Raw genomic sequence first — 26095 nt, 5'->3', positions numbered from 1 at the left:
TGTTTTGGAAAAAAGGAAGAAAAAAAATATTCTTTATATAATTTATTTATATACATTCTTGTACAATTAGATTCATACCTGTTTATTTTTGCAATTTCATACATTTACTCTTTAAAATGCATACGCGCACACGAACGAACGAACGAACGAACGAACGAACGAACGAACACACACACACACACACACACACACACACACACACACACACACACGCACACACTCACACTATGTACATAAACACACTTCTGAGTCCATAGATGATTGCCCACTAAACCATATATAAAGTCTCAACTCTCTCTGGTCTAAGTGCATTAACTCAGGTAAGTTCTGTGCAGTCATGTGGTTTTAAATGCGTCACAGTAAAGTTTAATGAAGTATTGACCAACAATGTTACCTTTATATCAGCTATTCATGTTGCCTTGAAAGCTTTGAACTGTACTGAACTTTGTGCTGTATCCTGACACACCTGATACATAAACTGTATAAACCGTGTTTGAACCAGCATGGCCGGCCTGGTATTGTACAGATTGCACAGACAATAACGTTTTACTGCTGTATTTTCTTTGTAAATGTTTGACTTGATTCTTTTTCATGTTTTTCTCACTCAAAATTCTCTCATTCACTTTCCCAGAACACAACTTGGAGTCTGCTGGATGAAGCAATAAGAAGAGCAAGTTTGGTTTAAAAACAATTTTAAATTTTATTCTATAAAAATGATTGATTGATGATTGATCAGCTTGTTTTGTGATTATAGCTTAGAAAGGATGCAGAAAACATTTACTGAAAATGATGCAGAACACTCAGGATCTGTATGATCCTACATGCTAACTACTAAATATTAAATGCATTCACTTCAATTTCAAATAACAATACATTCATTCTTATCTTTTAAGTCGATGCACTGAACCTGGGCCTGAGGTGAGTGTTTCTTTATGTTACGGTTACTGTACAGAAACGAATGTTCACAACTTTCAGCTCACAGCGACAATGACCAACAGCTGCTGCAGATGTTTTGTTAGAACATTTTTTTTTAGGGCTATTTAACATTTCAGTATCTATGAATGATAAAGACAGAAATACTATACGAGTATAAACCAAATGAAACTGTCATGATCCAGTTTGAATATTGTTTAATCTAGTCTCACTGTTGATGCCCTCTGCCACACATCATAATGTTAAGTAATGAGAAGTGATGCTGTAATGCAATAAGACAATGATGTACAGAAGTTTGTGAAGTTTGCATTTTTAAACATACTTTTAACATTTTTGAATGTGCAATGGAAACCTTTTAAGAAGATATTCAAAAAGGTTTTTCGTTATTTTAACAAACGTAATGTCGGTTTTCTTCATAATAATCTTGATTATAATAATATAGTGTATTAACATTATAATGTATAACATGTATTTAAAAGTGCAAAATAAGTATTTAATTATTTAAAATAAGTGCTTATTAGGATGTCTATTATTATAATCAATATTTAATGTCATGTTTTTCCTTATGTTAGATCTTCAGCCGTCAAGACATGAACGTGTCATCGGCCAATGTGACCGTGGTTATAGAGTATCGAGACTCCTTCACCAAAGCTGTGACCAAGAATGTGATTGTTGTGGTTCTCAGCATCTCCATCAACTACATCAATGCAGGCCTCATTCAAACCTTTCGCAAACACCAGGTATGACTTTCTTTTATTTACGTGTAAACACTAATAATAAACTAATAAATAAATATTTAAATAAAAGAAGTATTTCTTTAAAAGTTGGTGCTTTCATAAAAGTGGGCTGTATATGCAGTAAAAGATGCAATTACTTTTGAAACTGGTGCTACATGACCATTTTTAAGCTTATAAAATATTACTTAATGAAAGTGAGGGACTCAGGATGTTTGAGGGGCATAGCTTTAATTAAGTGCTATTTTACAGAGAAAACTGGCTGTTGTATTCACTTTTGCTCAAAAGGTAGAAAATCTAATGAGCAAACCTATATAAACCCAATAAACACACCGGCTGCTGGGCTCTGTACTGCCAGTTGGATGGTGCTTGGTACATCTGTATGTGACAACCTGAGAATGAGACTCAACTATCTTTTTCAGAAACGGTCTAAAAGCTGTCCACCTTAAAGCAACATTAAGACAAGATAAAATAAAGATAAAACACTTCTGATCCCTTCCCCCGGGAAAATCACGCATTATAGCAGTTTACAGATTGTGACAACGAGGTAAAAGATAAAAGGAAAAGCAACAATAGAATACACAATAGAATAATGGAAATATATAATAAAATACCACTGTAAAAAAAGTAAAAATAATAATACATTCACTTTTCACATACAAATATGACCAACATCAATAACGGAATAGCATGGACACCAGTAACCAAGGGTTGCTGAAGTTTGGCTTTCATCAAGATCCATAGTAAATATACAAAAGGAAAAATCAGACAAGTCTCTTAAAACAAACACGTAACTGGTTTCCATTTAAATCTAGGTTTTTATAATTCTACACAGTTGATACCGAACTGTTCTGTGTAGTTTTGGGGGAGTTTAAATAATGCTCCAGGACAACACAAGATTTTCCAGGACATTCTGCTTTTTCTCTAATTTTCCATGTGTTTTCACTGTGAATGGAAAACTGTTTTCCAGGACGCGTGGGAACCCTAATATATGTGCTTTATGAAATGAATAAATAGGATGCACTCTGAGATATGCAGTGCAAAGAAGCATTATAGAGTAACTTGTATTTTGTGAGATTTTAAAGTGTGTGACAGCAGACTGACCACTAGTTAATGGATCACAGACGACGTCGTTCTCTCTGACGGATACAAAAAATTATTTAAAAAACTGCCAACATGGGTCACCACATATAATTAAGCCTCTGTTAATATACCTGGCTGTCCCACCTATGTAAAGTGTATGTGTGGAAAATACTGGGTATTTCTTTCCATAATCAAATTATTTGAGATGTGAGAAACGGCACGTTATCGTAAAAACTAGTGTTCACTAATATGAACTTTATTTATTCAAGTATTCATGATTAATGTTGTTCTACGCTTACTGTATAACAAACCTTTACTTCCCATCTGGTCTGCTTTTCTCCCCGCCCTCCAGATCTTCTACTTGAATCCTCGGTATATACTTTTTATTCACCTGGTGGTCAATGACATGATCCAAGTGACCCTGACCGTCATGCTGTTCATCATCAGTTACATCCTCTACAAAATAAATGTCTCTGTCTGTTGCGTCTTCATCCTGCTTGCTCTTTTCACCACTGAAAACACTCCTCTGAACCTGGCTTGCATGGCGGTCGAGTGCTACATCGCCATCTGCTTCCCCCTCCGCCACATGCAGATCTGCACCGTCAAGAGAACGTTAACGCTGATTGGTTTAATCTGGACGACAAGTTTGTTGTCTGTTCTTCCTGATCTGTTCGTCACCTTGGCCATGCAACCAGTGGACTTCTTTCATTCCCGAGTCTTCTGCCTCAGGGAAACTGCCTTTCCAAATCCCCACATTATCAAGAAGAGGGACATTACCTATATTGTGTATCTGGTTATAGTCTGGTTGGTTATCTTTTACACATACTTCAGAATTATGTTCACTGCACAAACGGCTAGCAAGGATGCTAAAAAAGCCAGAAACACAATCATCCTCCATGGTTTTCAGGTGCTGTTGTGTATGGCAATATATGCAGAACCCCTGTTAAAACAAGCTCTGTATCAGTGGTTTCCAAAGAATTATCCAGACTCCTTGTTCGCATGTTACATCATTGCACAGATGCTGCCAAGATCAATTAGTTCAATCATCTATGGCATAAGAGACAAGACTTTCAGGAGGTACCTGAAAAGGTATCTGTTTTGTAAGGTGAACCCACAGTAAGCATTTATGTCAACTTTAATGTCCTCTTCAAGAGTCAGAATACTGAATGCTGTCACAAAAATAAATCCTATTTTCCAATAGCAATCAGTCATTATGATTTTTTTCAACAGTGATATCAGCCAATGAATCAACTATCTGCTTTTTTCTGCTCCAAACCTTTAAAAATCCACTATTAGTTGACCTCTACTCAAAACATCAACACAATTCAACAGAAGTAACAAAGTAATCCTTGTATGGATTTTCAATCATGCCAAAGTTGTGTTTGGACATGAGGCCCTAAGTGTATATTTGTGCTTAAACAAAGAACAAAACTCATTACAATATCAAATTTACACACACACACACACACACACACACACACACACACACACACACACACACACACACACACACACACACACACACACACACACACACACACACACACACACACACACACACACACACACACACACACACACACGTTGAACCCATGCATGGTCACCTCATCATGCATTCACACACCAGAGATTATCTGTCACAGCATCACATATAAACTCTGAGATTGTCTTCAGACATACTGTTGGTGTGCTGGTCTAAACACATTAACTAAGGTAAGTTCCACCTGCAGGAAACTACGTGATACTTTGAACTGTGTTCTGAATGGACTGATATTTTATTAGTATGATGGAAGTTCAATGTGAATCTTTTTTACCTGCTGACTTTTTATATTTTCATTTCCCAGAGTAACATTTTTACATTTGTTTTTTGGGACCATGATGAAGACTGAGTGTCAAACCATGTTGTCTTTTTTAATGACTGGCTGAAATGATTCAGCCATGATAACAGAGGCTTTTAAATAGTTCCTTTCTTGTTTGATACACTTTGTTATATTAGGAAAGCCTGGATTGTCTCTGGTTTTTGAAGAACCATTTTAAATCTGTTCAGTGCAAAAATGTTTGTTCCGAACTGAAACATGGACAGTTTGAGAGACATGACTCTTTAACATTGAGACTTTCTGAGGGTTTGAAAGTGTTCAGACTTCATGAAATTGGGTCATCTTTTGTTTTTTATTTTCATAATCATACCTCAATTATATGACTTTAAATGCATTCACATCAATTAAAAGATGATGTATAGATATTTACCTTTCAAATAGTGCTCTGATCCTCTGTATGAACTGATTTCAGTGACTTTGTTCTCATGTTGTTACTGAGAGGCCTCATGCTGGATTATCCTGAAACATGTTGACCTCATAACACCAGTTCTAACAGTGTCTAGTTCCTTTAAATCATCTGGAATTTCTTTTTTTTAATCTATTTACATTTGGTGAGAGCTGTAACACAGCCCATAACTTTAAAGACAATGCCAGATGTAAGTATATTGTTTAAGCTTTTGATATTATATTATCAAGCACAAATACATAATGAGCTAAAACAAGTTTTCTGAGCCTTTGAGAACTAGAAGTAAATGCTATTATAAACGTATCAGCCATCCTATCTTTGTCTCCATGTCCCTGTCTTTGTTGTAGATGTAAATATATGTTAATTAATCAGTTCATCATGATTGTTTAAGACACTAATCCACCAGTTAGTGCCGACACTAGTAGGCTCCAGGTTATCATGTAACTTACAGTGTATAATATTATTCTGTATTCAGTGCAAATAACTATATTTTAGCATCATTATCATTCTCAGATTTATCTTGTGTTTTGATTTACTGTAGGGCTGGCTCTCAATATTTAAATATGTAGGTAGGCATTCATAAATAAAAAAAGAAGAAAAAAAGAGAAGACCAACGTAAAGACTTCGAAGTTTATTATAATTACTAATTATAATGTGTACTGGTGGTGTCTTGCTGTCATTTCTTCTGAATTAATTTTGCTTTTGTGCATATTTGACAAAACATCTAAAAAGTATCTTAAGATATTTGCTCTACCTTACTTTATCATCTCATAAGGTCATTTGTTATTATCTTTAATAACAAATATTTACTTTGAACTGAAAAGTCTTGATCATTCTTTTCTCCTCAGCTTTCAAGAGATGAATGTCTCATCTGCCAACATGACGGTGGTTTTACAGTATCGAGACTCCTTCACTAAAGCTGTGACCAAGAATGTGATCGTTGTGGTTCTCGGGATCTCCATAAACTACATCAATGCAGGCCTCATTCACACCTTCAGCAAACACCAGGTCGAGTATTCCTCCACTTCAGTAATTCTGCCTTGCACAGAGCTCATGTTAGCAGATGTATTGTTGGGTGGAACCACCATTAAATATGTTGCTTTGTTTTTTCCTGATCAGAAGAAAGTGATGTACTGCAATAACAGTTACAGGGAGAAGTTGACTTAATGCTTTTCTTATGATAATATTCAGTTTTAGAGTTGTTACGTCTGTAAGTCACCTGACCTCTGACCTCAAACTTGGTCTCACATCCTGTCTGCTTTTGTTCCCACCCACCAGATCTTCTACACGAATCCTCGGTATATACTTTTCATTCACCTGGTGGTCAACGACATGATCCAAGTGACCCTGACCGTCATGCTGTTTGTCATCAGCTACACCATCTACAAAATAAATGTTTCTGTCTGTTGCATCTTCATGCTGCTTGCTCTTTTCACCACTGAAAACACTCCTCTGAACCTGGCTTGCATGGCGGTTGAGTGTTACATAGCCATCTGTATCCCCCTTCGACATGTGCAGATCTGCACCGTCAAGAGAACGTTAATGCTGATTGGTTTAATCTGGACGACAACCATGTTTTCTGTTCTGTCTGATCTCTTCATCACTTTGGCCACACAGCCACTGGACTTCTTTTATTCACGAGTGTTCTGCCTCAGAAACAATGTCTTCCCACATCCCATCATCACCAAGAAGAGGGACAACACATATTTAGTATTTCTAGTTATAGTTTGGATCACCATCTTTTACACTTACTTCAGAATTCTGGTGGCTGCAAGAAGAGGTTTCAAAGATATTAAAAAAGCCAGAAACACGATCATCCTCCATGGGTTTCAGCTGCTGCTTTGTATGGCTTCATATGCGACCACAGGGTTCAAAGATGTTCTGCAGCAATGGTTCCCGAAGAGTCAAACAGACACCTTGTTCGCATGGTACATCATTGTACAGATCCTGCCAAGATCAATTAGTCCAATCATCTATGGCATAAGAGACACGACTTTCAGAAGGTACCTGAAAAGAAACCTGCTTTATAAAGTCAGCCCAGAGTAAGCATCAGTTCATGGACAACAGAAGAGATCAGTTGCCAATGACTCCAGAAATGACCGCTTGACCAGCAACAGGCCAAAAAAAGCATGAGTTTACAATTATAAAAGTTAATAGTGATATGAGTTACAATGATAGGAAAAAGGGCTGGGAATCAAACCTCAGTACTCTTTTGCGACCGACCAAAATATGCAGTAAATCACAAATTGCTGATAACAGACAGCATTGAATACTCGCTCATATTCTTGATTGTTATTTGCTCACACTTAGAAGTTATTCAAATGACTTTAGGTTTGGATCATGTTTTACAGACGCGGGCTTGTTTGTGGTATACTTTTCAATTTTGTTTTGCTGTTTGTTCAACGTTTAAAAACTCTGTTTCAAATCAGTTCAATGCAACATGATAACTTAGATAATGTGTTGTTATTTGGCACCATTATAATGTTTTTTTAAACAAAAGGATATGCAGCTCTGGGCAAAATATCAACAAGATTCAGCTCAGAGATATGAAATTCCTTTTGTTGTAAGTTTTCTGGTTATGTGTTGATATAATATTTATCTTCTCAATGTACCTTTGATATTTCTGTATGAATTTGTTAAAATTACATTTTTATTATAATGATTACAGCTCAATCACAAAACGTCACCCATGTATGGACTTTCAAAGTGTCAATGCTGTGTTTGTACATGAGGCCTCTGCTTTGAAGTTTCCAACGTTCATCATAGTGCAAATGCAAATTTGCATCTTTTTTAAAAATTCACATTTGTGTGACAAACAAAACAAAAACAATAAAAGTTAAAGATGATTAAATGTATGAACACACACACACACACACACACACACACACACACACACACACACACACACAAATACACACGTTCTTCCCATGCATGGTCACCTCAATATGTATTCACACACCAGAGATTATCTGTCACAGCATCACATATAAACTCTGAGATTGTCTTCAGACATACTGTTGGTGTGCTGGTCTAAACACATTAACTAAGGTAAGTTCCACCTGCAGGAAACTACGTGATACTTTGAACTGTGTTCTGAATGGACTGATATTTTATTAGTATGACAGAAGTTCAATGTGAATCTTTTTTACCTGCTGACTTTTTATATTTTCATTTCCCAGAGTAACATTTTTACATTTGTTTTTTGGGACCATGATGAAGACTGAGTGTCAAACCATGTTGTCTTTTTTAATGACTAGCCTTTAAATTATTCAGCCATGATAACGGAGGCTTTTAAATAGTTCCTTTCTTGTTTGAAACACTTTCTTATATTAGGAAAAGCCTGGATTGTCTCTGGTTTTTGAAGAACCATTTTAAATCTGTTCAGTGCAAAAATGTTTGTTCCGAACTGAAACATGGACAGTTTGAGAGACATGACTCTTTAACATTGAGACTTTCTGAGGGTTTGAAAGTGTACAGACTTCATTAAATTGGGTCATCTTTTGTTTTTTATTTTCATAATCATACCTCAATTATATGACTTTCAATGCATTCATATCAATTAAAAGATGATGTATAGATATTTACCTTTCAACTAGTGCTCTGATCCTCTGTATGAACTGATTTCAGTGACTTTGTTCTCATGTTGTTACTGAGAGGCCTCATGCTGGATTATCCTGAAACATGTTGACCTCATAACACCAGTTCTAACAGTGTCTAGTTCTTTTAATTCATCTGGACTTTCTTTTTTTTAATCTATTTACATTTGATGAGAGCTGTAACACAGCCCATAACTTTAAAGACAATGCCAGATGTAAGTATATTGTTTAAGCTTTTGATATTATATTATCAAGCACAAATACATAATGAGCTAAAACAAGTTTTCTGAGCCTTTGAGAACTAGAAGTAAATGCTATTATAAACGTATCAGCCATCCTATCTTTGTCTCCATGTCCCTGTCTTTGTTGTAGATGTAAATATATGTTAATTAATCAGTTCATCATGATTGTTTAAGACACTAATCCACCAGTTAGTGCCGACACTGGTAGGCTCCAGGTTATCATGTAACTTAAAGTGTATAATATTATTCTGTATTCAGTGCAAATAACTACATTTTAGCATCATTATCATCCTCAGATTTATCTTGTGTTTTGATTTACTGTATGGCTGGCTCTCAATATTTAAATATGTAGGTAGGTATTCACAAATAAAAAAAGAAGAAAAAAAGAGAAGACCAACGTAAAGACTTCGAAGTTTGTTATAATTACTAATTATAATGTGTACTGGTGGTGTCTTGCTGTAATTTCTTCTGAATTAATTTTGTTTTTGTGTAAATTTGACAAAACATCTAAAAAGTATCATAAGTTATTTGCTCTACCTTATTTTAGTTTAACTGTTTCTGATCTTCAGAAAGTTGAAAATGAAAAAATGAAGTGCTAAAATCAGTGTTGTCTCATAAGGTCATTTGTTATTATATATAATCACTGCAAATATTTACTTTGAACTGAAAAATCTTGATCATTCTTTTCTCCTCAGCTTTCAAGAGATGAATGTCTCATCTGCCAACATGACGGTGGTTTTACAGTATCGAGACTCCTTCACTAAAGCTGTGACCAAGAATGTGATCGTTGTGGTTCTCGGGATCTCCATCAACTACATCAATGCAGGCCTCATTCACACCTTCAGCAAACACCAGGTCGAGTATTCCTCCACTTCAGTAATTCTGCCTTGCACAGAGCTCATGTTAGCAGATGTTTTGTTGGGTGGAACCACCATTAAATATGTTGCTTTGTTTTTCCTGATCAGGAGAAAGTGATGTACTGCGATAACAGTTGCAGGGAGAAGTTGACCTAATGCTTTTCTTATGATAATGTTCAGTTTTAGAGTTGTTACGTCTGGAAGTCACCTAACCTGAAAAGCTTATGGCCATTTTTCTGTCTATTTTTCATTGTCTATTGTTCATTGATTGGTCAGTTATTATTTTTTCAACTAGCTGTCAATGGACCCAACATCAGATTTTAATGAACCACCACAAAATGGAAACGTGTTCAGCAAATCAGAAGTCTGAGCTGGGGAACAGATGCAGCAAACGAGCTGAACTATTTATTACTCTTTCATCAATATAACATACAGTACCGTGCAAAAGTTGAAAAAATGCTGTAAACTAAGAATGCTTTCAAAAATGGAAGTGTTAATATTTTATTTTCATCAATTAACAAAATGCAGTGAATGAACAGAAGAGAAATCTAAATCAAATCAATATTTGGTGCAACCACCCTTTGCCTTCAAAACAGCATCAATTCTTCTAGGTACACTTGCACTCGGAACTCGGCTGGTAGGTTGTTCCAGGTTGTTCCAGGTTGTTCGGCGAACAAACTGACTTCTGCTACAGCCAAATATTTCAAATTTTGACTCATCAGTCCTGAGCACCTGCTGCCATTATTCTGCACCCCAGTTCACTATGTTTTTGTGCATAGTTGAGTTGCTTGGCCTTGTTTCCATGTTGGAGGTGTAGCTTTTTTGGCTGCAACTCTTCCATGAAGACCACTTCTGGCCAGACTTCTCCAGACAGTAGATGGGTGAACCTGCGTCCCACTGGTTTCTGCTAGTTCTGAGCTGTTTCCTTGGCCGACCACTGCGTCTACGATCCTCAACGTTGCTTGTTTCTTTGTGCTTCTTCAAAAGAGCTTGAACAGCACATCTTGAGATCCCAGTCTGCTTTGAAATCTTTGTATGGGAGAGACCTTGCTGATGCAGTATAACTACCTTGTGTCTTGTTGCTGTGCTCAGTCTTGCTATGGTGTATGACCTGTGACATGAAACTGTCTTCCACAACCTCACCTTGGTAGCAGAGTTTGGCTGTTCCTCACCCAGTTTTTGGCCTCCTACACAGCTGTTTCAGTTAATGACTGTGTTTCAAGCACCTGTTTGGTATAATTGGTTGATCATACACCTGACTACAATCCTACAAAAAAATGACAGTCAACCCTGACTTTGTGCAGGTGTACCTATAAGAATTGGTGCTGGTTTGAAGGCAAAGGGTAGTAACAGAAAATATTGATTTGATTTAGATTTTTCTTTTGTTCGCTCACTTTGCATTTTGTAAATTGATAAAAAATAAACAATTATTATTTATACTTTGAAAGCATTCTTAGTTTACAGCGTTTGTTCACACCTGCCTAAAACTTTTGCACAGTACTGTATATATAATTTAGAGTGAGCAAAGATAGGCAGCGGTTGATTGTAAATGATAGACTTACGACTGCCAAACACTGTTTTTGAGACCCAATGAGAATATGATGTCCCCCTTTAAAGCTGAGTGCTCTGACCTCAAAACTTTTTTCTCATATCCTGTCTGCTTTTGTTCCCACCCTCCAGATCTTCTACACGAATCCTCGGTATATACTTTTCATTCACCTGGTGGTCAACGACATGATCCAAGTGACCCTGACCGTCATGCTGTTTGTCATCAGCTACACCATCTACAAAATAAATGTCTCTGTCTGTTGCGTCATCGTGCTGCTTGTTGTTTTCACCACTGAAAACACTCCTCTGAACCTGGCTTGCATGGCGGTCGAGTGTTACATAGCCATCTGCATCCCCCTTCGGCATGTGCAGATCTGCACCGTCAAGAGAACGTTAATGCTGATTGGTTTAATCTGGACGACAACCATGTTTTCTGGTCTGTCTGATCTCTTCATCACTTTGGCCACACAGCCACCGCACTTCTTTTATTCTCGAGTGTTCTGCCTCAGAAACAATGTCTTCCCACATCCCATCATCACCAAGAAGAGGGACAACACATATTTAGTATTTCTAGTTATAGTTTGGATCACCATCTTTTACACTTACTTCAAGATCCTCTTCACTGCAAAAACAGCTAGCAAAAATGCAAAGAAAGCCAGAAACACAATCTTCCTCCATGGGTTTCAGCTGCTGCTTTGTATGGCTTCATATGCGACCCCCAAGCTCAAAGATGTTCTGCAGCAATGGTTCCCGGAGAATTTTACAGACTCCCTCTTCGCCTCCTATATTGCAGTACAGATGCTCCCACGATCTATCAGTCCATTTATCTATGGCCTACGAGACAATACTTTCAGGAAGTACCTGAAAAGGTATCTGCTGTGTAAAGTGAGCACTAATGCAACAACAAACCAGGGTGATACTGGTAAAACTTTTGTCAACCACAGGGTTTAACAAGTAAACTCCTCAGTCTCTGCAGCTTACCCAGTGTTTTCTTTACCAATGAGAGTTGAAAATAAACCAAAGATACTGAAAATAAGACAAGAAAAAAAATCACATACCCCAAATTTAACATAATATAACAGTTGTGTGTCTGGCTAAATGTTATATTGTCTGCTACTTGCCTGAGTGAACTGAATAGTGTAAAGGTAACGAAAACACAGGGTAAGCTGCTCATATCAGGTGTTGGAAATATCTTCTTTTTTTTTTTTTGCTGGACACATAAGGATTTAAGTTGTGAAACGAAACCTGTGACAACCTATCGCACTGCTGTCACACTCACGTGGCAAAACACACACATATATATACACACAACATATGAGTTATTGTAGGTGGCCTGTCATATATTCAGTTCAATTCAGTTTTTGATCTGCTGTGAATAAAATGTTTTCTTAGAATTATGACTTTATTTTTTCTGAGAAAAACGTCTGAATTCTGAGTTTAAAGTCAGAAGTCAACTGATTTGTTTTTTCTAATCCTCTCCTGTAAAAATCTAAAACATTGACCTTTAACCTGGTTGATTTATTGGTCTAACTCAGGGGTCAGCAACCTTAACGATCAAGAGCCATTTTTGCAAAAAATATGTCTGGAGCCGCAAAACATATTTGTGTCTCATAATGAAGGTAACACGGCCTAGAAAGCCTAAATTAGCCTATCAAGATTATTAATCAGCCTCAATGAGCATTCATTTATAATTCCACATGATGTGGCAACTCTGCAGTGGGCCATTTCAATGATGCCATGTCTTGGTGCATTTATGAAATAAAAGAATTTATATATATATACATACACATATATATATACGTGTATATATATATATATATATATATATATATATATATAATATATATATATACACACACACACACACATATATATACACATATATATATATATATATATATGTGGTAGAGCTAGACCAGGGGTCTGCAACCTGCGGCTCTGGAGCCACATGCGGCTCTTTTGCCCCACTGCAGTGGCTCCCTGTGGCTTTGACATTTTACATGAAAATGAATTATATATGTATATATAAATGATTTATACATGTATATATACACGTGTATATATATATATATATATATATATATATATATATAAAATTCATTTTCATGTAAAATGTCAAAGCCACAGGGAGCCACTGCAGTGGGGCAAAAGAGCCGCATGTGGCTCCAGAGCCGCAGGTTGCAGACCCCTGGTCTAGCTCTACCAAACAAGTGTGTTTCAGATCAGAAGCACACACACATACTGATGTTCTGTTTCTCTATAAACTCATGCAACAGCACAGTCATGTTGATGTGGACTCCAATCTCCAGATCACAATACATTATCTCAGGTCAGTACTGAACTATCTGCTTCACTTGACTACTTCTGCAACCTTGTAAAGGTGTTGATTTTTACATGATATTCATTTTATTATGCTGTGTCCTTTGCTTTTTAATTAAGTTCATCAACTGCAGACATGAATTTCACACCTGTGGAAAGCAATGTGACAGGAGCTGTGAACTACCTGGACAGGTTTCTTACAGCTCTTGGCAGGAATTTAACAGTTTTTGTCCTGGGCATCACCATCAACTTCATCAATGCCAACATGGTCCACACATTCAGCAAACATCATGTGCGTATTTCATTGAATCCAGTAGTTTTTTTAAGAGTTAGATAAGAAAGGTAAATAGGGTAGTACAATGTGTATGATGTGTATGAAACTGTGCAGCTCTCCCCTCTTTTCTTTTGCTTGCTTCTATTCTTTTTCACACAAACAGGTGGGTTTGAAAAGTATTATCAAATTAGTTGGAATTCACATTAATGTAAGAAGTGTCACATTGTTTTTGCTGTCAACATCATGCTTTCTAGCTCCTTTGCCCCACTTTGTTTTCTAACTTGCATGTGTGTTTTAAACAGAAAACTAGGATAGAACAATGTTACTCCTTTAACTTAAACCACCTCATTCTGTCTGTTATATACTGTAATGGAGGTAACAAAGAGGGAAAGTGATCTTTTATACTGTTTGACCTTCTCTTCCAGTGTGCATACAGTCTGTGACACGACCATGGTTGAATGTTAAAGGTGCAATGTGTAAGAATTCAAGTTGAATTTATGCTCAAATCAGGGGCAGCATATCACCTTACAGCTGGTAACTGTAGCTGCCATAGCGGTTCTAATCAAGTCAAGGCACATGTACGATATGAATGTTAGTAAGACAGGTGGATTTTATGGGAAAGTATTGATTATCAGGCTTACAGATTGACAGGTGTTCAAGTTCATTATAATACTGGAGTGTATTGAGTTGATGGACTACATTAGATTCATGTGGGAGGCTGTACACTAAGGAATTAAATATATAGGATATATATAAGGATATTGGTATATGGGCGCATATACTGTATGCACGTGCATTAAAGAGTCAATTGAAATGTGTCGCAAACTTATTTGGTTGCATGATCTTGATCATTTTCAAGTTCTTTTTTACTGTTTTAAACTAAAATTCTTACAATTTGCCCCTTTAATATTCAATGTATGCACAAAAAGGATGTTACTGTAAATTATTGTCTTTGTTATATAATCAATTATTTTCTTGATTATTCATTCCTATGTCATTCTGCAGAGCCCATACTGATATATGAAGTGTCTGATTAGTAGTCTAAAATCCAAAATATTCAGTTTTCTAATATTTTACATAGCATAAAAAAGCATGAGTTTACAATTATATGAGTAATGATAGGAAAAACTACTATCTACTATGGCACTAATCAATTAATGCACTAATCCCTTCAGCTTTAAAGCAGTTATGGATTTGTGTTATACTACAGTCTAACTCTAGATTTGTACAATTCAGATCTTCAAGTCGAACCCACGCTATATCCTTTTCATCCACCTGGTGTTCAACGACATGATTCAGCTGACAACCAGCATTTCCCTCTTCATCACCACCTACGCCCTCCAAACCATCTATGTCTACCACTGTTGTCTCTTCATGGTCCCGGCCATTATGACCACACAAAACACCCCTCTGAACATAGCTTTTATGGCAGCTGAGTGCTACATTGCTGTCTGCATTCCCCTCCGCTACAACAACTTATGTTCAGTCAAAAGAACATACATTGTAATTGGCATAATCTGGACATGTAGTTCATTTACTGTCTTGCCAGATGTCTTCATCCTTTTTGCAACCGAACCTCTGGGGTTCATAAACTCAAGAGTGATGTGCTATAGGGATACGGTGTTTCGGAGCAAGTACAGTTTAAAGAAGAGGGATGCATCCCACATGTTGTTTCTGGTAGGGGTTTGGGTCACTCTGTTCTTCACTTACTTCAGAATTTTGTTTGTAGCCAAAGCTGCCAACACAGATGCTAAAAAGGCTAGAAACACTCTTCTCCTTCATGGCTTTCAGGTGCTGTTGTGTATGATGGTTTATGTGCAACCTATGCTACATCAGGTTCTCAGATACTTCTTCCCGGGAAGGCTAAGTGCCATATACTTTGTTTTGTTTATCATAAACCAAATCCTCCCTCGCTTTGTAAGTCCTATTGTCTACGGGCTACGAGACAAAACTTTCAGGATGTACTTCAAAAGGTATCTCCTATGTAGCATAAACGTCCATCCTAAGACAACACTGACAATGCTTTCTTAAAATAGCGCTCAAAAATATTTATTTTGCTGCATCAAAATAACTGAATGAATGCTGAAATTCATTAAAAAAAAAACAATCAATTTTGAGAAATCACAAAGTTTCTCTGTAACTAAGCTGTCAACAGCTGTTGTTCTGGTCAATTTACAGCAGCCTCACAAGGCAATGTGACATGAGTAGGAAAATAGACAATGTGTTTTTTTAGGGCAAATACCAATACCGATTATTTGAAATCAAGGAGACTGAAAACTGATATCAATTCACAGTAACCATTAAACTCTTTGTGTCAAAATTTCAAACAACCAGTGAGAAACATCACTGATACCAATCTGCATAATTGCTGAATATCGGCGCGATAATCAACCAGGACCGATAACTGGTCTACCCCTAGACTTGAGCACATATCAAATCATTAAGTGTAACTTGGTATAGCCATCCCAACCTGTCCTGTTTAAAGCAGCTGAGCTGCAGTATAATGAAATATTATTGTTGGTGAGCTAAACTGGGACTGGCTAAAGAAACCCATCTGAAATAAACTAGAGGGGCTGTTTCAAATGGGTTATTGTCTCCTAACATATCCCACAAGGTTCTTCACTTTATTTGCAATAATAACATTGGTCATGATGCAACAAAACTTAATTTTCCCTTTTAGTTGGTAAACTCACTCATGCACTGCTCAGTCCCAGTAATTCACTTGACTTTCTCATCTGATATTTGCAAAGACAAGGGTTTGGTCTAAGTTGGAAGAATTTGGGCCATCCTTACACAAGAAGGCCGACATTGCTTGTCCATGTTAGTTTAGAAACAGTTTAATAAAATTAGCTTTAAATATCACTATATAGATCAACACATCTCATATTGTGATTAATTTAATTGATGATGAAGTCAGCTGTATGTGACCTGATATAAATATACTCGTGGTAGAGCAGACCGTTTTGGGTTCTTTTGTTTTTTGTTTCTCTTTTGGTATTGTACCTTGCCTGATAACATAAAATATCCAAAAATGTGTGTGTTAAGACACTTCCTCTATGTCCAGAAACTTTTTTTCCTCCCAACGATGCCTCAGCCGCAATCGTATCGCTTTCAGTAGCTTTATAATCCAGCCTTGAACTGCAGTGTCTTTTTGGAGACTTTGTAAAATAAATCAATATCGATAAATCCAACACTGGATGCCTTTTGTGATTATCCGGTTGTCCGCTTTGAAAACAGTTGTTGTTATTAGCTGTTAACTGACAAACTACTTTTGCTGAAAGAAACACTCCTAAAATGTATTTTATTACCATATGACAAGTTAAAGATGAAGCTACTACCATGCATCCTGGCTGAGGAACCTGCTGCTGTGGCGCTAATATTAGCTGGGCTAGCTTGCTGTGTAGTAGGGACAGAGTTGATCGCACTGGGAGAAGTCTCTTAGGATTTGGGAATCCCGACACTGACCCTGTGTAAATATTCTTTATGTACAGTTATACAGTTATAACAGCATAAATGTGTGTTTCGTCAACGATCAAGACTCTTGGTAGTTGTTAGTGGGGGGGTGGGGGTGGGGTAATAATGGCTGCAGTGCGCACCCAGCATAATGTACTGCCCCCTAATGTTTAGCATTAGTAACGCAAACGTTCATTAGCTAATGTTGGCAACATTAACATTTCCTAGCATTTGCAACACTAGTCTACCAACACATGTCCAAATAGGCAAACTACAAAAGGCTGAGAAAAAAAACGCAACTTTTGTTTCAGAGTTGAAGTATATGGCCCTCAAGACATTTTGAAAATTGAAAAATGTATTTTCAGATGTAAAGATTTTATTGAATGTATTTCTTGTAGTTATTCAGGTTGACAGATTATTTTGAGCACTTCTTTTTTGGCAATAAATTGTTATTCATAAACCTTTGTTTATTACTGAGCCCATCCATCAGACCCCATGTCACCTACAACTATGCTGAACACCAGCACAGATCCTGCCCAGATCAATTAGTCCAATCATCTATGGCATAAGAGACAGGACTTTCAGAAGGTACCTGAAAAGGAACCTGTTTTGTAAAGTGAGCCCAGAGTGAGCACCATGGACAACAGAAGAGATCGTTTGCCAATGACTCCAGAAATGACCGCTTGACCAGCAACGGGCCAACAGCACAAAATCACTATAACTCATAATTATATGAGTTACAATGATATGAAAAATGGCGGGGAATCAGACCTCAGAACTATTTTGTGACCGACCAAAATATGCAGTGAATCACAAATTGCTGATAACAGACGGCATTGACTGCTTGCTCATATTCTTGATTGTTATTTGCTCATTCTTATAAGTTATTCAAGTGGATTTTGGTTTAGATCATGTTTTACAGACACAGGCTTGTTTCTGGTATACTCAAATCAATTCAATGCAACATGATAACTCAGATGTGTTGTAATTTGGCACCATTATAATGTTTTTTTTATACAATAGGATACGCAGCTCTGGGCAAAATATCAACGAGAATCAGCTCAGAGATATGAAATTCCTTTTATTGTAAGTTTTCTGGTTATGTGTTGAAATAATATTTATCTTTTTAATGTACCTTTGGTATTTCTGTATGAATTTCTCAGATGAAAATGTTATATTGATGATTACAGCCCAATCACAAAACGTCACCCATGTATGGACTTTTAAACGTGTCAATGCTGTGTTTGTACATGAGGCCTCTGCTTTGAAGTTTCCAACGTTCATCAAAGTGCAAATGCAGATTTGCATCTTTTAAAAATTCACATTTGTGTGACAAACAAAACAAAAACAATAAAAGTTAAAGATGATTAAATGTATGAACACACACACACTCACACACACTCACACACACACACACACACACACACACACACACACACACACACACACACACACACACACACACACACACACACACACACACACACACACACACACACACACACACACACACACACACACGTTGTACCCATGCGTGGTCACCTCTTCGAGTATTCATACACCAGAGATTATCTGTCACAGCATCACATATAAACTCTGAGCTGTTGGTGTGCTGGTCTAAACACATTTACTAAGGTAAGTTCCACCTGCAGGAAACTACGTGATACTTTGAACTGTGTTAAGAATGGACTGATATTTTATTAGTATGACAGAAGTTCAATGTGAATCTTTTTACCTGCTGACTTTTTATATTTTCATTTCCCAGAGTAACATTTTTACAGTTGTTTTTTGGGACCCTGATGAAGACTGAGTGTCAAACCATGTTGTCTTTTTTAATGACTGGCCTTTAAATTATTCAGCCATGATAGCAGAGGACTTTTAAATAGTTCCTTTCTTGTTTGATACACTTTGTTATATTTGGAAAAGCCTGGATTGTCTCTGGTTTTTGAAGAACCATTTTAAAATTGTGCAGTGCAAAAATATTTCTTCCGAACTGAAACATGGACAGTTTGAGAGACATGACTCTTTAACATTGAGACTTTGAGGGTTTGAAAGTGTTCAGACATGATTCATATCAATTAAAAGATGATATATAGATATTTACCTTTCAAATATTGCTCTGATCCTCTGTATGAACTGATTTCAGTGACTTTGTTCTCATGTTGTCTCAAAAAAAAGAGAAGACCAACGTAGAGTTTGCAATAATTACTAATTATAATGTGTACTGGTGGTGTCTTGCTGTCATTTCTTCTGAATTAATTTTGCTTTTGTGTAAATTTGACAAAACATCTAAAAAGTATCATAAGTTATTTGCTCTACCTTATTTTAGTTTATCTGTTTCTGATCTTCAGAAAGTTGAAAATGAAAAAATGAAGTGCTAAAATCAGTGTTGTCTCATAAGGTCATTTGTTATTATATATAATCACTGCAAATATTTACTTTGAACTGAAAAATCTTGATCATTCTTTTCTCCTCAGCTTTCAAGAGATGAATGTCTCATCTGCCAACATGACGGTGGTTTTACAGTATCGAGACTCCTTCACTAAAGCTGTGACCAAGAATGTGATCGTTGTGGTTCTCGGGATCTCCATAAACTACATCAATGCAAGCCTCATTCACATCTTCAGCAAACACCAGGTCGAGTATTCCTCCACTTCAGTAATTCTGCCTTGCATAGAGCTCATGTTAGCAGATGTTTTGTTGGGTGGAACCACCATTAAATATGTTGCTTTGTTTTTTTCCTGATCAGAAGAAAGTGATGTACTGCAATAACAGTTACAGGGAGAAGTTGACTTAATGCTTTTCTTATGATAATATTCAGTTTTAGAGTTGTTACGTCTGTAAGTCACCTGACCTCTGATCTCAAACTTGTTCTCACATCCTGTCTGCTTTTGTTCCCACCCACCAGATCTTCTACACGAATCCTCGGTATATACTTTTCATTCACCTGGTGGTCAACGACATGATCCAAGTGACCCTGACCGTCATGCTGTTTGTCATCAGCTACACCATCTACAAAATAAATGTCTCTGTCTGTTGCATCTTCATGCTGCTTGCTCTTTTCACCACTGAAAACACTCCTCTGAACCTGGCTTGCATGGCGGTTGAGTGTTACATAGCCATCTGCATCCCTCTTCGGCACGTGCAGATCTGCACCGTCAAAAGAACGTTAATGCTGATTGGTTTAATCTGGACGACAACCATGTTTTCTGTTCTGTCTGATCTCTTCATCACTTTGGCCACACAGCCACTGGACTTCTTTTATTCACGAGTGTTCTGCCTCAGAAACAATGTCTTCCCACATCCCATCATCACCAAGAAGAGGGACAATACATATTTAGTATTTCTAGTTATAGATTGGATCACCATCTTTTATACTTACTTCAGAATTCTGGTGGCTGCAAGAAGAGGTTTCAAAGATATGAAAAAAGCCAGAAACACGATCATCCTCCATGGGTTTCAGCTGCTGCTTTGTATGGCTTCATATGCGACCCCCAGGTTCAAAGATGTTCTGCAGCAATGGTTCCCGAAGAGTCAAACAGACACCTTGTTCGCATGTTACATCATTGCACAGATCCTGCCAAGATCAATTAGTCCAATCATCTATGGCATAAGAGACACGACTTTCAGAAGGTACCTGAAAAGGAACCTGTTTTGTAAAGTCAGCCCAGAGTAAGCATCAGTTCATGGACAACAGAAGAGATCAGTTGCCAATGACTCCAGAAATGACCGCTTGACCAACAACAGGCCAAAAGGACTAAAGCGTGGTTAACATCAGTTTGGTTCGATGGAGGCGTCAAAGCCTTTGGTTAGCTGTAGGACAAGATCATGTTTAGGGTTAAAAAAAAGCATGTTTGCTGCATAACTTAGATCATGTACATAAGATACTAAACTAAACTAAACTCTGAGCTGTTGGTGTGCTGGTCTAAACACATTAACTAAGGTAAGTTCCACCTGCAGGAAACTACGTGATACTTTGAACTGTGTTCTGAATGGACTGATATTTTATCAGTATGATAGAAGTTCAATGTGAATCTTTTTTACCTGCTGACTTTTTATATTTTCATTTCCCAGAGTTACATTTTTACATTTGTTTTTTGGGACCCTGATGAAGACTGAGTGTCAAACCATGTTGTCTTTTTTAATGACTAGCCTTTAAATTATTCAGCCATGATAACAGAGGCTTTTAAATAGTTCCGTCTTTGTTTGATACACTTTGTTATATTTGGAAAAGCCTGGATTGTCTCTGGTTTTTGAAGAACCATTTTAAATCTGTTCAGTGCAAAAATATTTCTTCCGAACTGAAACATGGACAGTTTGAGAGACATGACTCTTTAACATTGAGACTTTCTGAGGGTTTGAAAGTGTTCAGACTTCATGAAATTGGGTCATCTTTTGTTTTTTATTTTCATAATCATACCTCAATTATATGACTTTAAATGCATTCGTATCAATTAAAAGATGATATATAGATATAACCACCATTAAATATGTTGCTTTATTTTTTTCCTGATCAGGAGAAAGTGATGTACTGCGATAACAGTTACAGGGAGAAGTTGACTTAATGCTTTTCTTATGATAATATTCAGCTTTATAGTTGTTACGTCTGTAAGTCACCTAACCTGAAAAGCTTGTGGCCATTTTTCTGTCTATTTTTCATTGTCTATTGTTCATTGATTGGTCAGTTATCTTTTCAACTAGCTGTCAATGGACCCAACATCAGATTTTGGTGAACCACCACAAAATGGAAACTTGTTCAGCAAATCAGTAGTCTGAGCTGGGGAACAGATGCAGCAAACGAGCTGAACTATTTATAACTCTTACATCAATATAACACATATATTTAATTTAGAGAGAGCAAAGATAGGTAGCGGTTGATTGTAAATGATAGACTTATGAATGGCAAACACTGCTTTTGAGACCTAATGAGCATATGATGTCCCCCTTTAAAGCTGAGTGCTCTGACCTCAAACTTGGTCTCACAACCTGTGCTTTTGTTCCCACCCTCCAGATCTTCTACACGAATCCTCGGTATATACTTTTCATTCACCTGGTGGTCAACGACATGATCCAAGTGACCCTGACCGTCATGCTGTTTGTCATCAGCTACACCATCTACAAAATAAATGTCTCTGTCTGTTGCGTCATCATGCTGCTTGTTGTTTTCACCACTGAAAACACTCCTCTGAACCTGGCTTGCATGGCGGTTGAGTGTTACATAGCCATCTGTATCCCCCTTCGGCATGTGCAGATCTGCACCGTCAAGAGAACGTTAATGCTGATTGGTTTAATCTGGACGACAACCATGTTTTCTGGTATGTCTGATCTCTTCATCACTTTGGCCACACAGCCACTGGACTTCTTTTATTCACGAGTGTTCTGCCTCAGAAACAATGTCTTCCCACATCCCATCATCACCAAGAACAGGCATATTTACACATATTTAGTATTTCTAGTTATAGTTTGGATCACCATCTTTTACACTTACTTCAAGATCCTCTTCACCGCAAAAACGGCTAGCAAAAATGCAAAGAAAGCCAGAAACACAATCTTCCTCCATGGGTTTCAGCTGCTGCTTTGTATGGCTTCATATGCGACCCCCAAGTTCAAATATGTTCTGCAGCAATGGTTCCCGGAGAATTTTACAGACTCCCTCTTCGCCTTCTATATTGCAGTACAGATGCTCCCACGATCTATCAGTCCATTTATCTATGGCCTTCGAGACAATACTTTCAGGAAGTACCTGAAAAGGCATCTGTTGTGTAAAGTGAGAACTAATGCAACAACAAACCAGGGTGATACTGGTAAAACTTTTGTCAACCACAGGGTTTAACAAGTAAACTCCTCAGTCTCTGCAGCTTACCCAGTGTTTTCTTTACCTTTACACTAATCACTTCACTCAGGCAAGTAGCGGATAAATTGAAACATTGAAACAGTTAGCCAGACACACGACTGTTATACATTTTTGGAAATGAAATTGTAAGTGTTTATGTGCTCGGCACATTATAAGCAGGAGCTGTACAACATGTCAAGTTATTCAGTGTTTTTTACAGTAGGTACTGTTGTACAATGAGATCTGAAAATAAACCAAAGATACTGGAAATAAGACAAGAAAATAAATCAAATACCCACAATATAACATAATATAAAACATATAACAGTTGTGTGCCTTGCTAAATGTTACTGCTCAATCAGGTGTTGGAAATATCAATAATTTTTTGCTCTCACACTCACGTGGCAAAACACACACATATATATATACACAACATATGAGTTACTGTAGGTGGCCTGTCATATATTCAGTTCAATTCAGTTTTTGATCTGCTGTGAACAAACTTTTTTCTTAGAATTATGACTTTATTTTTTCTGAGAAAAAAGTCTGAATTCTGAGTTTAAAGTCAGAAGTCAACTGATTTGGTTTTTTTTAATCCTCTCCTGTAAAAATCTAAAACATTGACCTTTAACCTGGTTGATTTATTGGTCTAGCTCTACCAAAAAAGTGTGTTTCAGATCAGAAGCACACACACATACTGATGATCTATTTCGACCTCACTCAGACCGTCACCACGGTCTTCACCTTGGACGACAAGAGAATAGTGACGGTCATCGTTCGGTCTCATAGATCCATAGTTATAGGCATAACTTACGATCTATTTCGACCTCACTCAGACCGTCACCACGGTCTTCACCTTGAATGATGCCATCCTACTACCTATCCTCAAGACCTTATGTCAACGTCATATGACTGACCTTAGGAGGCGTGGCTCACAGTCTACAAGAGGTTCCAGTGACATCGCCTCCTCCTCTTTGCCTTACTCGCCTCATCCGAGACCGTGAGTATTATCATTTACAGGACCCGACTATCAATCCAACACTACGGTGCAGGTGCCGACGGTCCCTGTGGATTGTGTGTGGTTTGGTGAGTGTCGTGTTTATTGGCGACGTGACGTGCTTATTCCTGCTCGTTGTTACAGGTGTCCTGGTAGAGCACGGTGGTCAGCGGCAAGCGTTGGTAAGCGAACGGTTTTGTTCTGCTGTTTGTACTTATATTGTTTTGTTTCGCCCCGCCGACTCGCTGTTCGCAGTGAGTGGCCGCTTGTTTGGACCGTCCCTCGTGCGTTTGCGTACATTGAGGGACGCCATATAATAAGTTTTTCTCTGGTGAGGTCTCTTTGTGTTACTTGGCTGTCTGAGTGTGGTAAAGTTACTCAGGACATTACAGTAACTGATTACTGAATTTATTTGTGCTATATTATTCTTTACACATTATATTGTGTTATTTTGATTTGCTGTTGTTCCCCTGTTCGCAGTGGGTGCTCAGCTAGTGAAATTCAGGTGAGTTTTTTGTCCCTGGAAAAAATGGGTTAGGGTTAGGGCTAGGGAGTACATCAATCTCAAATACCACTTGCTTGCCACACAGCTGATGCAGAGAGCCCTCCTCCCCTCAAAAGGCAGAACACGGTGGATAGTTTACAAGACAAACTTTTAAGAGCAATAGCTAAATGTGTGGCTACAGCTTGCAGGCCGATTAACATTGTTTATTTAACCTTAACAAATGTAAAGTTGGACACTTTATTGTGTGAGTATTGCTAAGGAAATTTACATTAAAGTCAATATGCCCATCTGTTGTTGCTTGTTGGACTTGAGTTTGCCATGTTATGCTTTCAGCATGTTTTTTGAGCATGCAGTACCTTTGAGGTTATTATGGAGAATATTCTGGACAGTATTCGTCATTGTTTTGGATTGTCATTTTGGAATGACTATATTATTGTTAGTTAACGATGGATAATCATGCAATTAATTGCAATTAAATATTTTCATCGATTGACAGCCCTAATATATAAAAGGCACGCGCACACACACAAACACACACATATATACATATATAAATACAGACATACATACAAGTATATAAATATATACATATACACACACATATTTATAAACAAACATAAATATACATCTTTAAAAAAATATGTTAAATGTTAAATATATGAGATTTTAAACATTTTTGTAAAACAGAAAACAACTAAATGTAATTTTGAAAAACTGAACTTATGAAGCACACTGCACAATCTGCCTAATTTGTTTCAGGCCTTCCCTGATGCAAACCAACTGACACCTACTCACAAACACACAGGGCTGTGACCATTCTTGATCCCAAGACATTTGTCTTCGACTACTATATATTAAGTAATTTGCCAGACATCTCACTTAGTGTATGCATCATTCACATATACCACTATTGTCAAGGTGAGGACATATTCTGTGTTATTCTTTGTGTATTACAAGACAAAATACAGAATTGTAGACATTTCTATTTTACTCTCATTGTGTTTGTGGCTCATCTTGTACAGTAGATACACTTTACACTGGTTCTCTGAATATTGAAGGATATACAAAATAACTGTTATAAAGTCTCTTATTAATGTGGTTTCAACCTTTCACTGCCTCATTTCATGGTGCTGGTCTTGTGCATGCTGGCTCACTGGGCTGACTTACTGAATGATTTAATGCAACAGAAGCAGCATTATTGTTATTTGTTCCACAGGTGCTTTACTGCTGGCGAGTCATAATTCTTAACTTGGTAAGTGTCTATTTTTAATGTCTGAGTGACAAGATATTGTTTTTCTTTACCTAGAAGGAAAAGAAAAGGTGTTAGTAATAACTTTAATGATGGCTTTGTTTTATTCATGTGTCCCTTTAGTTATGGCAATAAGCCAGCATGTACAATACCAGGATCCTGACGGTGAAGCAGCTAAATGACAGTCAG

At 37.2% G+C, this 26095-nt stretch overlaps 3 protein-coding genes and 1 long non-coding RNA gene across 5 annotated transcripts in view; 3 read left to right on the top strand and 1 right to left on the bottom strand.

The window, feature by feature from the left end:
• The window catches only part of LOC311255408, a 109335-nt gene that overhangs the window by 25331 nt on the left and 57909 nt on the right, over window positions 1-26095 (bottom strand). The gene's annotated exons all lie outside the window — the stretch shown is intronic.
• On the top strand, window positions 1524-12227 carry LOC311254806 (uncharacterized protein; the record flags this gene model as incomplete). The annotated part of the gene is made up of 6 exons (XM_084348805.1): window positions 1524-1673; window positions 3103-3866; window positions 5882-6062; window positions 6312-6571; window positions 9567-9726; window positions 11409-12227. 6 exons carry the CDS (start codon window positions 1524-1526, stop codon window positions 12225-12227), a joined length of 2334 nt encoding a protein of 777 aa, XP_084204931.1.
• On the top strand, window positions 13732-15900 carry LOC311254805 (odorant receptor 131-2-like; the record flags this gene model as incomplete). The annotated part of the gene is made up of 2 exons (XM_084348804.1): window positions 13732-13887; window positions 15106-15900. 2 exons carry the CDS (start codon window positions 13732-13734, stop codon window positions 15898-15900), a joined length of 951 nt encoding a protein of 316 aa, XP_084204930.1.
• On the top strand, window positions 19810-24647 carry LOC311254804 (odorant receptor 131-2-like; the record flags this gene model as incomplete). Its single annotated transcript, XM_084348803.1, has 5 exons — window positions 19810-19959; window positions 22334-23126; window positions 24078-24155; window positions 24297-24334; window positions 24633-24647. The coding sequence occupies 5 exons, from the start codon at window positions 19810-19812 to the stop codon at window positions 24645-24647; spliced, it is 1074 nt and encodes a 357-aa protein (XP_084204929.1).

The sequence above is a fragment of the Pagrus pagrus genome (genome assembly GCF_965226575.1).
Source record: "Pagrus pagrus genome assembly, chromosome: 3".
Classification (NCBI taxonomy): Eukaryota; Metazoa; Chordata; class Actinopteri; order Spariformes; family Sparidae; genus Pagrus; species Pagrus pagrus.
The sequence above is the reverse complement of the archived record's forward strand: the minus strand, read 5'-3'. Positions and strand labels throughout refer to the sequence as shown.